Source organism: Oryza glaberrima, chromosome 5 (assembly GCF_000147395.1).
Source record: "Oryza glaberrima chromosome 5, OglaRS2, whole genome shotgun sequence".
Lineage (NCBI taxonomy): Eukaryota > Viridiplantae > Streptophyta > Magnoliopsida > Poales > Poaceae > Oryza > Oryza glaberrima.
In genome coordinates, this window is record NC_068330.1 from 20299285 (window position 1) to 20314950 (window position 15666).

General features: G+C 43.8%; 2 protein-coding genes across 4 annotated transcripts; both read right to left on the reverse strand.

Moving 5' to 3' along the window:
- Positions 1 to 2747: 2747 nt before the first annotated feature.
- On the reverse strand, positions 2748 to 7450 carry LOC127774965 (probable methyltransferase PMT23). The gene is made up of 8 exons (XM_052301259.1): positions 6430 to 7450; positions 5735 to 5884; positions 5171 to 5441; positions 4928 to 5038; positions 4550 to 4721; positions 4077 to 4319; positions 3346 to 3540; positions 2748 to 3260 (listed from the first exon to the last, which is right to left on the reverse strand). The coding sequence occupies exons 1-8, from the start codon at positions 7111 to 7113 to the stop codon at positions 3071 to 3073; spliced, it is 2016 nt and encodes a 671-aa protein (XP_052157219.1). The 5' UTR covers positions 7114 to 7450; the 3' UTR covers positions 2748 to 3070.
- A 1030-nt stretch (positions 7451 to 8480) lies between these two features.
- Positions 8481 to 15136, reverse strand: LOC127775149 (ribonuclease MRP protein subunit POP4). Of its 3 annotated transcripts, none has more exons than XM_052301467.1 (10): positions 14804 to 15136; positions 12403 to 12476; positions 10958 to 11170; positions 10848 to 10880; positions 10696 to 10769; positions 10335 to 10603; positions 10063 to 10131; positions 9349 to 9407; positions 9150 to 9254; positions 8481 to 8740 (listed from the first exon to the last, which is right to left on the reverse strand). In XM_052301467.1, the coding sequence occupies exons 3-10, from the start codon at positions 11166 to 11168 to the stop codon at positions 8604 to 8606; spliced, it is 957 nt and encodes a 318-aa protein (XP_052157427.1). In that variant the 5' UTR covers positions 11169 to 11170; positions 12403 to 12476; positions 14804 to 15136; the 3' UTR covers positions 8481 to 8603. The 3 variants fall into 3 exon arrangements, with proteins under 3 accessions (XP_052157427.1, XP_052157425.1, XP_052157426.1); XM_052301465.1 differs by having other exon boundaries at positions 12349 to 12476; XM_052301466.1 differs by lacking the exon at positions 12403 to 12476.
- Between the last annotated feature and the right edge of the window lie 530 nt (positions 15137 to 15666).

Below are 15666 nucleotides of genomic sequence, written 5' to 3' on the forward strand. Positions count from 1 at the left end.
ACTTCGATTTTAATAAAAATAGAAAGAGAAGATCGAGTGTATCAAAAATCATCAACCAATTTTAATTAGAAGATTGATAAAGATTCGACCGGATTTGATGGTGAGAATTGATTTGGCATGGGACACGAGACTGAGCTTGAAGACGACCGTCGGCTATGCGGGTTAGATATAAGAGAGGTAGGCCAAACAGAGCAAGCTAGCTAGTAATTGTGACAAAGTAGTAAAATAATGGTTTGTACGCGCTGAGAAAACGGTACGCATGCAGGTGGATCCAGCGCGGCGATAGATCGATCACGTACGCGCGTATACGTTACGTAATACACGTACGGTGGGCAACTCGCGCAACTGTACGTACTCTCGCACGGTCGTTATACATACAGGCATGTATATATGTACAGATCGATCGTTACTTAAATCGTCCCGTGACAGTGAGTGTGCTACTCCCGTAAATCCGTATATTAATTATACACGCACGTATATTATATATATGATAATTATACGTACCTATTGGTAGAGTGGTACTATAATAAACACGCACTATCAAAATGCACATGTTTTGCTAGCTATGAGTAAAAAAAATATCATAATATGCCATAGACAAGATACATTTTTAATCAAATATGTTAGTATTACTTGGTTGCCTATTTAAATATGTGGTAGTTAGTTGTTTGAAATAAATACTAACACCATCAATATCGGCAACATATGCTATGCACACAAGATCTCATGTGTACACACGTGCATACCAACTAACAAATGTCACAAAAAAATCTAGAAAAATTCATGCATGTTTTTCAATACTATTACACCTAGGGGTAAAATCTTAACATCAAATTCATTATATTTTAGAACAGAAAAAAATATGACAGTTTTAAGGTTGTCATTCTGTCAAAATTTTATCTTTTCTTACTCTTTATATAGAATAAATTTGAAGATGCAACTTTGCACATAGATGTAATACTATTGGAAGAACATGTATAATTTTTTCTAGAGTTTTTGTGATAATTTTTAGTTGGTGTACACGGTGTGTATTACGTGAGGGTCTATGTGCATAGGATACGCTCCCCATAACATCAAAAAATATCATGGGCTAATTTATAAAAACTGCAAAAGTAGTGATGGGGTGACAGTTATAGATTCACTGCCACCACCACTAGTGAGTGCCTTTTAAAGTAGTATTAACTACCATCGTCTTTGTCGGAATCTTTTAGGACCCCTAACGGATGAAACTTTTGTTTCTCTATCAATTACTTGCCTTAAGCTGGATCATATCCAAGGTTGCAGATAACTTTGTGTGTTTCGCACACATCCAGCATATAAAAGTGTCTCGGAATTACTCACCAACCGATAAACTTCTCATAGTCTTTCTCGTTGTAAGCTAGGTCCTCAACATTGTTTTAAGAGTATCATTATCGACATGCACCCTATGATCACCCAACAGGGATTGAACAAACATATCATCTTTGTGTCTTCCTCATTCAGACCGTCGTCCGCTTCATCCCCAATATTTTCTAGCTATTGCTCTCCATACTTGGTCCAACATGAGTAACCTTTCATGAAGCCTCGACAGATAAGATGCGTGTGTATTCTAGCACTATTGTTAAGCATCTTCTTATTCCTACAATCAAAGCATGGGCACGTCGTCTATTAATCGTTCGTTCTGTTCTTGTCTTGCTCTACAACATTTATGAAATCGGCAACACCCCTTCTATACTCTAGGCTCGCGCGATCACTTCCATACATCCAACTTTTATCCATCTATAAATTATGAAAAAATAGATATAATATATGTAACTATATATTACACAAAAATTGTAGTGAACCTAGGGAACAGTATACTGGGTTGGGATTTATAATGTGAGCTAGCTATCCATAACAGGCCACAACCAAACCCCATCAAAGATTAATTCTCATCGGTGATGGGCTTCACAATTATCTTTGTCAAGTCGTAACGTTGGGTCCGTCACCGATAACTCTTATCGGTGATAGGGTATCGTATCGATCATTCACCGATTACCTTGAACGAGCATAACTAATCCCCATAACCGATGAGAGTCATCGGTGACTGGCCTAGCCCTAACTCAGTGTCTTTGTGATGGGGCTTTTTACGACCCGACAAAGATGAATACCTTTATTGTAACGGGCCACCTCCGTCACATATAGATCGATTGGTATGCTCGGATTTATACTAGTGCTAGGCTTTATAGTACCCCGGGTGAATTATTTAATTCTAGCTGAATTATAGCATGTTAACTAATATGTATTAAACTTTCGATAATTTTTGTTTTGGGTTCCTACGTACGTGCATGCATGTACGGGCGGGCGGCAGGCGTACGTTCGTACCATCGTAAGTACGTACCCCTTACGTGCGTGCGTGCGCACTGCATTAACTGATGTCTCTTCCCGCCGGCGGAAAACGTGGGCCGGAGGGGTCCCGGCCGGCGATCTTTGACCAGGTGCTGAGCCGGGCACTCAGCGACCGACACGCCCTGCCGCGTGTACGCGTGCGACGTAAAAAGTACCACACGCGCTTCAGAGTTTTAAGCAGTGGTACGTTACACCAGGGGTACACTAGCCTCCATTCAGCGAGACAGAAATGGCCCAAAGCTTACATTGCATCACGGATCGAAGCACGCAGATCACATATACTCTCTCCGTACCAAAAAAGAATTGAACTCTAGCTATGAATCTTGTTCAGATTCATAGTCAAAGTTTGATTTTTTTTTTTTGGACGGAGGATGTATTCGTGAAAGAGCATAATGTTTTCCTGAAGAGTATCTGTTTCTGAATGTAAAAGAATAATAATATGATTACAAACTTGTGAGCACTAGCGGACTAGCCTAAGCCTATTACTGTAATGGCCCCCCATAAACAAGATGTGTATATGTACTTTTGTCGAACTAACTGTTCTGTATATGTATTTTGTAGAATCAACATGCCTAATCCTTGGTTTGATCAAACTCTGTCTTCTGTATAAAGAACTAATCAATAGGGATGTAAAGAATCAATTGAATTGTTTGCTGTTGATGACTACCCTGAAAACATTTGAGCGTCATTCTGATCAGGAGGCTCACTTGCCAGGACGCCAGAAATCCTTTTTAGCAACAAGAAATTGCTGTTTGACAACTACAGTTTCGTAGTGCAGGGACTTGAGAACTGGCCGCATCTTTTTTATCATTTCTGTGGTGTCTCTCAACACAAACCATCTGTCAGGTCTCAATATCCTGTCTATTTCAGCTGCTACCTCCATGATGTCACACCTAAAATAAAGATGCAAAGATCACCCTAGATGATTATGAGGTAATGGAGCAAAAGTAGTAAATATTTCAAGGCCTCGCTGCATACCTATTTGTAAGACTTCCAAGAAGATAGCTCATGTGAAGGAGATCATAGGTCCGTGGGTACGTGTTGAAAGATTCACACCAATCATGATATACCCCAATAAGGCCTCTGTTGAAAATAACTGGCAAAGTATCGGGCTGACCGACCGGAACAACATTCATTACCCATAATGGTTTATCAACAAGTGCTGCTGCAAAACTGGTTCAACAAAATAAGATTGATTAACATCCAAAACAAGAAATGAAGTCGTGTTTTTGTTTGATAACATATATTATGTAGGTCAGCATCTAGCCATATTAAGATCTTTAATATCATTATTTAAGTTTCATGTTCGCCTGATCCCAATATAGGAAAGAGACCTGGGTCCAAATGGACAAATAAGAGCAACATTTAATCCATTGCTGAAGCAATGCACAAGTTCAAGCTATGTTTAATGATTAGTTCCTACATCTTTCTAACAAAAACTACATATTCAGATTGAATGGCAAGAACTCAGGTTCAACCATCATGTACTAAATCTCTAGATCTCCATGTATACAGCAACAATGCCAGAACATGGTCTAATGCATTTCTGTAGTGATTCTAAAAGAAAGGAATGAAGTATTTGACTGAAACAAGCACCTCGTATAGACCCCCCCAAAACATGCCATCCCAAGTTGAACCACTAAAACTCTACTAAAAGTCAATCCAAGAGAATTTCGCGGAATAAGCAGCAGAAAGTCGTGTTTTCTTACCCTCCATAACCAGCATTCATGTCCATTACATTGCGGGTGGATGACCAATTAACTGGAAAATCATTATAGTATATTTCTGAAATGGCATGTTTCCAATACTTCGTATCAACATCAAACTTCTCGTCGGTACTTGAAGAATCATCAGGCACATTTAGATATCTGGCATTAAGTCTTTCAGGCCAAGGAAGGGGCCAGCTGCTCTTTTCAATTGAACTGGAAATGCATGTATCAAGAGGAGCGTACCTGCAAAAGATAAATTGTATACATGTCACCAAACAGAAAATACACTATAGATCATTAACGGTATCTAAAACATATTTAAGCAGGATAGGTTAGTAATTATCTTTTCACTGTTGTCTGACAATGAACCAATAAGTAATCATCAGAAATAGGCCACTGGTGACTACAGGATCAGATGCAATCTGACTTTGTGAGAACAGGGAAGAAAGAGAAGGATATGAGCTATAAATTACCAAGGAAAACGGGGCCCATCTTTCTTAGAACACATAGGGGGTTCATTTGTCCTTCTCTCCAGGTAGCAAGAGTTTGATGCTGGTTTTTGATATACGACAACACCAATTCCATTACTATCTTCAGATTTTACCACTGTTCTCCAACAGATTGATTTGGTAAGTTTAACCATTGCTGCCACATGTGAAATGGATATTTCAGTGAACACAGATATAACCCACCAAATAAACGACAAATGTTAACTTGCTAAGTAAACATTGTTTTGGGAAGAAGCAAAAGTACTAGGCTATTTTCATTAGGAAAGTACTAAGCAAAAGTTTTCTTGGGTGATATTCTAAGCTGAATGCTTGGCAGATAATAGAACATGACACCACACAAACCATTCCAGTCATCTTGATCTCTTTTTTCTTGACGGTAGACAGGGGTTGCAGACCAAATGTAATATCCTCCAGGCCTGAGAACTCTGTTAAGCTCCAACAATGGTTTTCCACCTGCAAATTCCCAGTAGCAAATAATAGTTAATAAAGAAATTTGCAAGAAACCAAAACAGACAGTTTTCTGAGAAAATAATATAGACACTGTGGTAGCTTCTTATAAATTTGGTGAAGTAATAGAATACTTGCCATTCGCATACCAATGGACCCTGCACCTTGCACAGTGGACAACATCAAATGCCTCATCAGGGAAAGGAAGTTTTTGTGTTCCAATAACAGCTAGAAATGCTGGAATACCACGTTCTAATGCAAACTGTATCTGAGCTTCATGCTCATCCTTTGGGGCAAATGACATGGTAATGACGTTCCTGTCAAGCAAGTATCCACCAAAGCTGGCAACACCACATCCAACATCCAGGACAGTTTTTGTGTGTGTTCCCCATTGAATGGTGGGCATTATCTGTAAACAAAATTTATACATGACATTAGAAACAGCAAGTTATGACTTATGACAAAGAACTGGTGGCAGCAGTCCTACATTCAAATTACCGAACCCCAACACAGAGTCAATGCAAGCATAGCCTTTGTGTTTAGCCCCCTCAAAGTCTAAGAATAAAAAAAATTGACAATATTGAAATTGCCAGTATACTATAAAGTAGAAGAAAAGAACAACAGGAATACGGCTAAGGAGGGTCCTAATTCACAAGACCAACAACTCATTTGGACATCAAGATACTTCAAAGTAATATCTACCTGTTCAATAAACTGAATGTATCTTGTAACGCCAGTTTTGAATTGAGTTCCACCTCCAGGGAAGACAAGATAGTCACCAGATTTTGTTACCCAGTTTTGGTCCTTCTTATACTCCACCAATTTAGGGTGAGGAACATTGTTGTACCAAATCTGGATTTGGAAATGAAATGAGATGGCTTCAAATAGTCAGTTAATGGCATCTTAACCATAAGGTATTCATGTAACTATCATAAATAAACACACTGCACTCACTGCCTTGAAAGTTGAAAGCCTATAAAACGATAGTAGTGGTTAAAATAGTATATGCACAAAAGGAAATTTAGCCACATTAAAGGATCACTAAGCACAATCTGCTTGACACCCAACATTACAGCTCTTATCTGGCATTCTCTATTCTGCCTCACGACAGTAGCTTCCAAAAACAGAAGATAACAGAGAATGTTCTTAGAGTGTAATGTTGTGCTTGCATTGTTTATCTTGATGCGCGATTGCCGGTTCCAGCACTTGGCATATAGCATAACTAAGCAATTGGAATAAAACAAACAGCCATCTGATGAGCACCCAAACCAGTCCCAATTCCCCATAATTAAACAAGAACACTAAGGAATATTATATACGAGAAATGGAAAAGAGTATCAACAGCCAGAGCCACTTTCCCTCCCTCACCGACGGAGGCAAGCGCGCGAGGTCCTCACCATGTCACGGCTGCGCGGCCACGGCACGGGCGGCCGGTACCCGGAGGGCACCCGCACCAGGCACCTGGGCCGCGGCGCCACGGGGCAGTGGCGCTCCCGGTGCTCCATGTGGCGCCTCGAGCGCAGCGCCTTGATCGCCCTCATGTTGTCGAGGCACGGGATGTAGTCCGCCGCCGACACCCCTCTCCCCGGCCTGCAAGTCTCCCACCTCACCTTCGCCGCCGGCTCGTCCCCGCCACCGCCGCCGTCGTCATCCGCCACTCCCTCCGTGGCGGCGGCGCCCTTATCCGCATCGAGCCGTGGCGACTCGCTACTTCCACCACCTTCCCCTGCTGCAGCGTCGGCGTTGACGGCGGCGGCGGTGTCGTCTGGTCGCGATGCGGTCTCTTCGGCTTTTTCGGTTGCGTCGGCGCTCTCCCCGGCTTCGGCGCCGCCGGCGACGACCGCGGGAGGCGGCGTGTCTCCGGGGGCGGGAATTGGGGTTGGGTTTCGCTCTCCCGGAGCAGCGGGAGGCGCGAGCGTCGTAGTAGGGGCGGTGAGGCGGGAGGAGAGGACGGAGAGGGATTGCGCGGAGGGGTCGAGGAAGAGGAAGGCGAGGGCGAGGAGCGCGGAGACGAGGAGGAAGAGCGACAGCGAGAGGAGGAAGGGCCGCCGCTTGCGCTGGTCGGAGGTGGGCACGGCCATCGTCGCTGCTCCCTCCTCCTCCGCCGCCGTGAAGAGATGCCGGAGAGGCGGAGAGAGATCGAAGACGGTGGTGGCGATGGTGGTGGTGGTGGTGGTTGGTCACTTGTTCACTCGGTTGGTCGTTCGGTTGGTTGGGCGGGTGGGAGGACGGAGTCAGGGGGGAAGTGGAGCGTCGCGGCCACGGCGGGTTGCGTGGTTGGCCTTGGCCGGCCGGCGGCGGCGGTGGCGGCGGCGGCGGCGGTGGCGGTGGGTGCAGGTCGTTTTCGACGGTGGTGATGAGCCTTCTTCCCCTTCGATTTTGGTATGGTTCGTTGTTGCAGAGCTAGTGCGATATCTGATTTTGTTATGATTTGTTGCAGCTAGTGCGATATGCCGGTATCCCGTCGAGTCCTTGGCGGGTTATCTGACTCTGACGAAACGTGATTATTCCATTCTGGTTATCGGTAATGACGCACTGAGGAAAGCGGTAATGCAACTATACCCGTTTTGCCAGAACTCATTCAACCCTCTCGTCTACGCCAATCACCGAGTCAAAAAACATTCACCTGGATTTCAGTTACAGACTAGTAAAAACATTAACGGACTTTAGTAACAGACGTACGGAGAAGTATACACCCTCCGTCCAAAAAAACCGAATATAGTATTAAATATAACATATTCTAATACAATAAATCTGGATAGATATACATCTAGATTCATGTATTAAGATGTGTCACACCAGTACTATATTAGTTTTTTATGGGATAGTAATAGAATGTGTCACATCTAATTCTAGATTGGTTTTTTCTGGGACGGAGAGAGTAGGGCTTACAGCTACATGGTATTGCACCAGAAAACCAAAAAAATGTAGCCTCTCCGAATCGATGGAGGGCACATGCCGATCGATGTGAGAGCATCACCAACAATTTTTCTTAAGTCCTCCTCATCTTAAAATTAAGGAATTTCATTTTACAAAGTAATTCCAACAGTTCTCCTAATCGTCTACTCAAGAATTAGAATTTCCTTTCCTGTAAAAATCGCTATTTCACAATTTAAGCGTCACATCTACTCAAGAAGTTCCCTTTCCCGTGAAAATCGCTCACAAGTTGGGCGTCACGCTCGCTCCTAATCGATCGTGCACCGGGGAGGATGAGGCGATCGTGCGACACATCAGGATGCAACAAAGATTTATGTTAGTAGTTTAGGGTGTCCCATATTTTTATTTTAGGGAGTCAAGTTTTAGGTTATGAGAACCATAATTTTAAGTCCTAAATGCCCATCAAAGAATCCTGCAATAAGATTATTGAATTGGAATTTAGGGGAACTGTGGGCCATGCTCTAAATGCAGTGATAAGGTAGAGCTGTAGTTGTATTCAAGTGATACTTGCTTAAGGTGTGAAGAGGGAGATTACCATTAAACTTCAGTAACAACACCTAAACAACTAAACCCTGTACATGTTTCTGGGGGAGAAAAAACAACCAAAATTACAACAGACAAAGGATGAAAAACTCTATCTGATCTGTGCCTGCACTCGCTGCTGACGCTGGTTCTCCTTCAGCTTCTCCCTGGGTGACAGTTTGTCACCGATCAGCGTGACCTTCCAACAGTCTGCTTGGAGGATGAAAACTGACCCAGCTTTTGGCACAACTGCAGGTTCAAACTTTGTAATTAAGCCACAAAGATATGCAGATAATATCTATAGAATCGAATGTCTCCATGCAAACAGAGATTGATAACACCAGCCGATGGACTGACTGACAAGAGTATTTCAGGTGTCTCGAGCAAGAAGCGTTCAGGTTGCTGGATGGAAATTTCAAGTGCGTAGCCCTCAGAGCAATACATAAGCTTTCATAACAGAGCACCTTCCTACTGTAAATTTATTATGCTATCTCACATTATTTTCAGTTGACAGCTCAATGAGCATAATATGGAGGAAAAGAGCTGCGTAAGAACGATGTAACCGTATTTATATGATTGAAACAGACACTGACTTGAGGAAAATAGCATTCATCCTATATATGCGGTTAAATATTGCACCAGGAATTTGAAGAATTACCTCGGAAGTGATTGTCATCTGATATGATTCCAAAAGTCTCTGCAGTATCGCGAATCATGATGCCGCATACGCCTTGATAAGAAGAGGCTGATTTGCATTCTGCCACTGCAAAAGCCACAAAACCATAAGAAATGATGATAAAACTAACAGAAACAAGAAAGCAATTGAATACGCAGCTCATCTTAAGCATATAAATCACCTATTACAAGAGCCCCATGAAGATCTGCTGAGAGGAGGTTTTCAGATAACTGCTTTTTCCTGCAGAAAAGGCAGTACACAAATACTTTTTTGTGATTAAATAACTCATATATGGTATAGAAAGGTCATAATAAAAGGGTCATAACGAAGTTCTGGAAAAAGGAGGAATTGATCCCTTACTCTATTGTTTTATCTAAGCTGTTGAAATCATTATTGCATTTGTTGATTTATCCAACTCTTTGAATGTGTTAATAATTCAGAGCTAAAAATGGTATATTCATTTAATCTCTGAGAACTTTGTGTAGTCCACTTCCATAAAATGAACCTGATTTCAGCAATAATTTGATATGCATACCAAAAGATTTAGTCCCTACAGTCAAGGAAGTTTCTGTACATAAGCAGTTTGGGTGGACTAAATTTTATTATAGCATATAGTTCTTATTGAAAAACTTGAGTTCAAAAGGGTAGAATCAAATTAGTAAACCTATCAGCTAATTCTATCAAAGAAAGCACAAGCAGCCAAAGGTCAGTGAGGTTAGAAGCTAACATCGAGAGACTGGTAGCAGCAGAACCCAACATTTGTGCACTTAATGTTTTTTCGCTTTTACTGCAGTTTTAGTATATAACAGAATAAACTCTATGCCCCAAGCAATAAGTAAAGAACCAGAAGGTGAGAACAGTAATAACAAAACCAAAAAGATGGTGGAATCCATACGGTGTGCTTTTGGTAAGCTCTGTGATATACTCTTTCCACATCTCATGCATTGGCTTGTAGAGGTCAAACCTGCAAGGGCAAGCCACATATGTAAAAAGTACATAATGTCCAAAGGTACTATATTATGTGAAGATTCAATCAAACATGTAAAGTGTAGTTTAATCATTACCCTAAAGGGATTCCATTTTATCAAAAGAAAACCATGATAAGGAAATTATGACTGAGGACAAGAAAAGGAGTCAATCTATGCACTTATTCGGAACAAGACTTACTTGCGGAGTGTGAGTGTCTCAGGTAAATCAAATGACCCACATTTCTTATGTTGCTTAAGTGACATGTGCCTTTTTGATCGCTTTGAATGAATTAACAAAGATTTTGCCTGTGCGTCAACTAATCTAGGACCCCTGTGAACATAGTTATCCAGCAGAATCCCTTTTTCCAGCTTTAACTTTTTGGCTCCCTTGGTAATTTTTCTAGCATCTCCACCTTTCTGAATTATGTCATAAACAACATTGTGCACAACATCCATACTGTCCAAATCCTACAATAATGAAGTACACTACAATAAATATCATAAGTTATTTCCTCATGCCTAAATTTAATTTTTGAAACCCACACACGGAGAATAGGTACCGAAATGCTTCTTTGGAGCAAATTATCATGTGGAGCAAATGAAAGTTCAGAGTATACAGGATTGGTTTCTCCACCTACAAAGTTAAATGTACATGTCAAACAGCCACACACAGAACTCACAGATCTACGTATGTTAGAGCCTAAGAAGGCACCTGAGGAAGCAGAAGAACTGGAGATTGCTAGACCTGAGATCAGAAGCAGTGTTAGAAAAAATGGCCAGAAAAAAAAAACTGCATCAAAAGAATGATGGGCAACATTAAACCTTTTTTTGAAGGAAACGGAGCAGAAGTTCGAGATGGAATGAAATCTGGAGCTTTGCCTTTCCTTGATGCATCAAGATTGGGCTTGGGCGCACTATCTTTATTCCTTGTCTGACACCTAGGCTTGTCTTGCAGTTTCTTAGCTTTTGCAGCAGCATAACGTTGTTGAAGGGCTTCTAAGGTCCGTTTCTTCTGATCGGAAATAGTTGACATGCCTATAAGAAAGATCTGTGGTTAATCAACAGTTCAACACGAATGAGAGGAATCTCAGTTCACAAGGCAAATGAACATATAAGAAAGGAATCGCCTTCCATACCACAAGTTTGATAATTCTGCAAACCAACGAAAATAAGTAACAAGCAGCAGACTCTAGACGATGATAGGAAATAAATTGATGCATAGAATGCAAGGTTTGCACTTAAGATACATGCCACTTGAAAGTTTGGACTTAGAAATATGCCACTCCAAAGTGGAATTATTTTGAAACATGCCACTATGAAGCTAAATTGGTTGATTAAATTGCCCCTATGACCTTCTTCCTCTCTTTCCATCATCCCACTCCAGAAGTTCTCTCGTCCCTCTCTCCAGCAGGGCTGGATGCTGGTGAGATCCTCTCCCCCTGGCCAGCAGGCCGCAGACCTCCCTATGCCCTGTGACTGGCCAGCCCCAAGCCCCTTGTTCCCCCTCCCTCCGGTGGCACATTGATTCTGCAAAGGAACTTACCTTGCCAGCTTGCAGCAGCTTGGCAAGAAGAGACCTCCAAGCCGAGGCAGCCCTCGGTGCAGACCTCCTTGAGGAGGAAGAGCTAGGAGGCTCACTGGCGGACCCAGGATTTTGCCAAGCCCTGGGCCAACACTAATTGCTATCTTGAAGTGGGCTATTGGAGTAGCTAGGAATTTTTCGTTGGCTAGTCCGACTTCAAAAGTTCACATCACTAATCAAAATTTCTAAACACTGGAAATCCCATATACAAGTACAAATTTGAATAAAAGGCGTCACAGATATAACAATAGTATCTTATAACATCATAACCAACTAATTTAACAAGCAAGTTCAAAATGAGCAAATATTACCATCAGTGCCGGAGGAAGGAAAAAAATTTAGGTGTGGCCTATGAATTACCACGGAAGTTAGCACAGAACGAAAAATCTCAATGCACGTCATTATACGACACAATATCATCTCAATAAGTCTACATTAAGCATGGCAAACAAGAACTACTCACAAGTTCATGATTCATCATCCATTTGCAAACAAGTGTAGATAGAAGAATAGGTACTTAGAAAATATCTCATCTTCTCAAGATTCATGTTTTCAACAACACATCACATATAGGAACTACAGTACTAAGAATAGATAGATATATATGTGGAATCTACAAAACAACTAGTACCAAAGATTGATTAGTGTTCACATATGTAGAATCTGTTGATGGAGTGATGGATACTTGGCTAGTTGGCTTGCTTGCTGTCACTGCTTGGTGCTGCACGCCTGCACAGATGTTGTGCCCTTCGTCCCACCCTGCTTGTGAAATCGTTGTCATGATTAATATTTGTGATGAACAATTGGTTATGCAAATGATTTAATCGATGAATTGGTTTGAAAAGATGTGTGGATGTTGGTGTGAGTGCGTGTGACTAATGTGGGTCAGGTTGTGATATATGTGCCCAGAAACGGTTGTTTTGTCTGATTGTGTGCAGATGACTTGAGGTCAGCCTTGGTCAATGGTGAGGACCGGGACTATGTTCAGGGAGGAACAGAGTTCTAGTGCGGTTGGGATACCATGTGAGAAGGTGACTAGAGTCAGGATTCTTGGAGGTCAACTTCGGTCAACGGTGGGGATCGGGACTAGACTTAGGGAGGAGTTGAGTTCCAGACGGTCAAGGATACCGGGTGATGAAGTTGGATACGAGATGGCATACGGTGGATGGACACCGTGTGGGAGAGATCTTCGCAACAAGCTTCACGAGGTGTGCGTGCAAGCGTCGGTGTTCGCGAAGGAGATTGGAAGAAACTGGAGAAGAGTACATGGCGCTGCAGTACAGCGAGGTACTGTAGCATGGCATGCATATGTATGTACTGTGCCGTGCAGTATGCATATGTATGGTGATCGATGCATGCGTGTGTGCAGGCCGGGTAGCTCACGTGCGGTATGCATGTGTGTTGATGACTTGTGATTGGTTGGCCAGGAAGACAGGCTCATGCGAGAGGCCGACTCGGGAACGGAGGCGGCACGCAGGGAGAGATCGATGCAGAGGAGGAGACCGAGCAAGAGACAGAGAAGGGAGTCTGACTCGGTGTGATTATCTGCGGCCGGTGTGGGAGCAGGTTTTGGTAAATTGTAATAGGTTTGGAAACTAAGGGATTGAGTCCTATTGTGAATAGGAGTTCTACACCTACTTTGAGTAGGGGGTTTTTATGGTATAAATAGAGAGGGAGGGTGAGGCCTCCTGGTATCAGTTTTAGAGAGACACAAGTTGAGAGAAAGTTAGGGTTTCGAGTTTAGTTCGAGATTTTGGTGAGGAGTGCTGTTGGTGCACTTTGTAAACACTAGTTGATGCAATAAAGTCAAAAAGTTTCAATCTACATCTTCAAGTTTGTCATCTACCGGTGTTTCTGGGTCCCGACGGTCTAACCGCAGGTGCGCGCGCGGTCTGACCAGTGGGATAGTGGCGGTCCGACCGCAGGTGTTCGGACGGTCTGACCGGCGAGGCTTCGGCGGTCTGACCGGCGAGGCTTCGGCGGTCTGACCGGCGGCAGGTGGGCGGTTCGACCAACGGCGACTGGACTTCGTCATCTACTTCGTTTGAGGGTAATCTTTAATTCCGCAAAAGATTTTTGGGTTTTTGGTCTTCCATACCATTCACCCCCCTCTGGTAGGTTTGTTTGGTCTTGTGCGATCCTACACTGCTCGCAGGCCCCCCTGGTCCCTGGCGGCTGGTCGCGCTGCCGCCTGGTTGGAGAGGATGCCGCAGCCGCAGCTTTGCGCCCTGGAGGCCGGAAGCCTGGCAGCCACGCCCTCCACACCGCACCCAGCCCTCCAGCGCGTGGCGCGCACCGCAGCAGCCGCCGTCCACTGATGGGGATTGGGGAAGGGGATTGATGGATTGGGGGAGGGTGGAGGAGATGATTCAAGAGACAAAACAAGACAGGCCGCATTTACACTAAACAAGCCTAATGGACCTACTAGCTATCAGTGAGGACCAGCACTGGCACACGCGGACGCGTCCACAGCACGTCTCAGCCGTCGCTCGTCTTCTCACGATGCTGCGTCGCCATTCTCTCTGACCCGGTTGTTGCTCTACGCGGAGGAGTACGAGGAAGGGGGAAGGGGGGGTGGTCAGCAGGCGGCACGAGGTACGGCGAGCGCCACACCTCGCCCTACTGAGCCCTCCGCCCTAGTCCCAGGATTTTGCCGAACCACAGACCAAGACTAATTGCTATCTTGAAGTGGGCTATTGGTGTAGCTAGGAATTTTTCTTGGCTAGTCCGACTTCAATAGTTCAAATCACTTACCAAATTTTTTAAACACAGCAAATCCCATATACAAGTAAAATTTGAATAAAAGGCGACACATATATAACAATAGTATCTTATAACATCAATAGCCGACTAATTTAACAAGCAAGTTCAAAATGAGCAAATATTACAATAGGTCAATACCAATCCCCAATCCTCTTTATGTTTCACCCAATAAGCTAATTTCAATCCTACAATAACAGCAGCGATTTATTCCCATTCAGCCATTCACAAATCACAAATTGGCAACCTAAGCTATGAGCTAACTAATTAGCCATGACAATAAGCAGTGAGGCAAAGTTATTGAGTTACGTCACAGAGTCACTGACCTTCAGTGTTGTCCAATCGCCAATCGGAGTCGGAGGTGGAGCGCCGCAGCGGGGAGCCGGAGTTTGGAGACCTGCCACGAAGGATTGGAGGAGACTGGAGAAGACGAGACGGGCAGGGGGGCCAGGCGGCCGCGGCGGTCGGCGGCTGGCTGAGCCCTCAGGCACTCGGCGCCTCTGCGCGACTGCGGCTGCGCGTCTCGGCGTCCGTCGATCTGCGCCGATGCGGTGGCTGGCGGGGCGCGAGAGGCGGGCCAGGCGACCGGTGGCCGGCGGCGAGGAGAGTCGCCGGTGGCGCCGTTGCGCGTGCGGAGGAGGCAACCAGCACTGCCGCCGTTGCCGCTTGCCAGAATGACAGCCCTAGCGCTGGATCGAGGTCACAGACTCACAGGTGGATCGGGCTAGATTGAGCTGGGCTTTTCCCACAGGCCACACGGCCCATGTTAGGGGAACTTGCTTTCTGCATAAGTTGGGCTGATATTTCAGCCCACCTAACAATGTGAACTTGCGAACTGCACGGCCTGCGGCCTACCAACAACGCAAACTAGTATATCAACCAGTCAAAAAGCAAGGACCTATATGGTTCGAGTATTTCTTTAATAAAAAACAAATAGTACAAATGCAAATGCAAAAGCTCACCTTATAAACGCACGCACGTCCTATTTCCATGAGTACCTGCAAAAAATTGGGCCAGTATATTTTTGAGATTAATGGGGTTACAATGGGTGCCTTGCTATCGACATATATGTTGTATAACAACACTAAACGAATAATTAGCCATTAATATGAGTACCGTGTGAAGTTTAGAATTTGAACCTGGATATGCATGTTCCGTAACAAGAAAAGGAGCACCGTGTGAAGTTTAG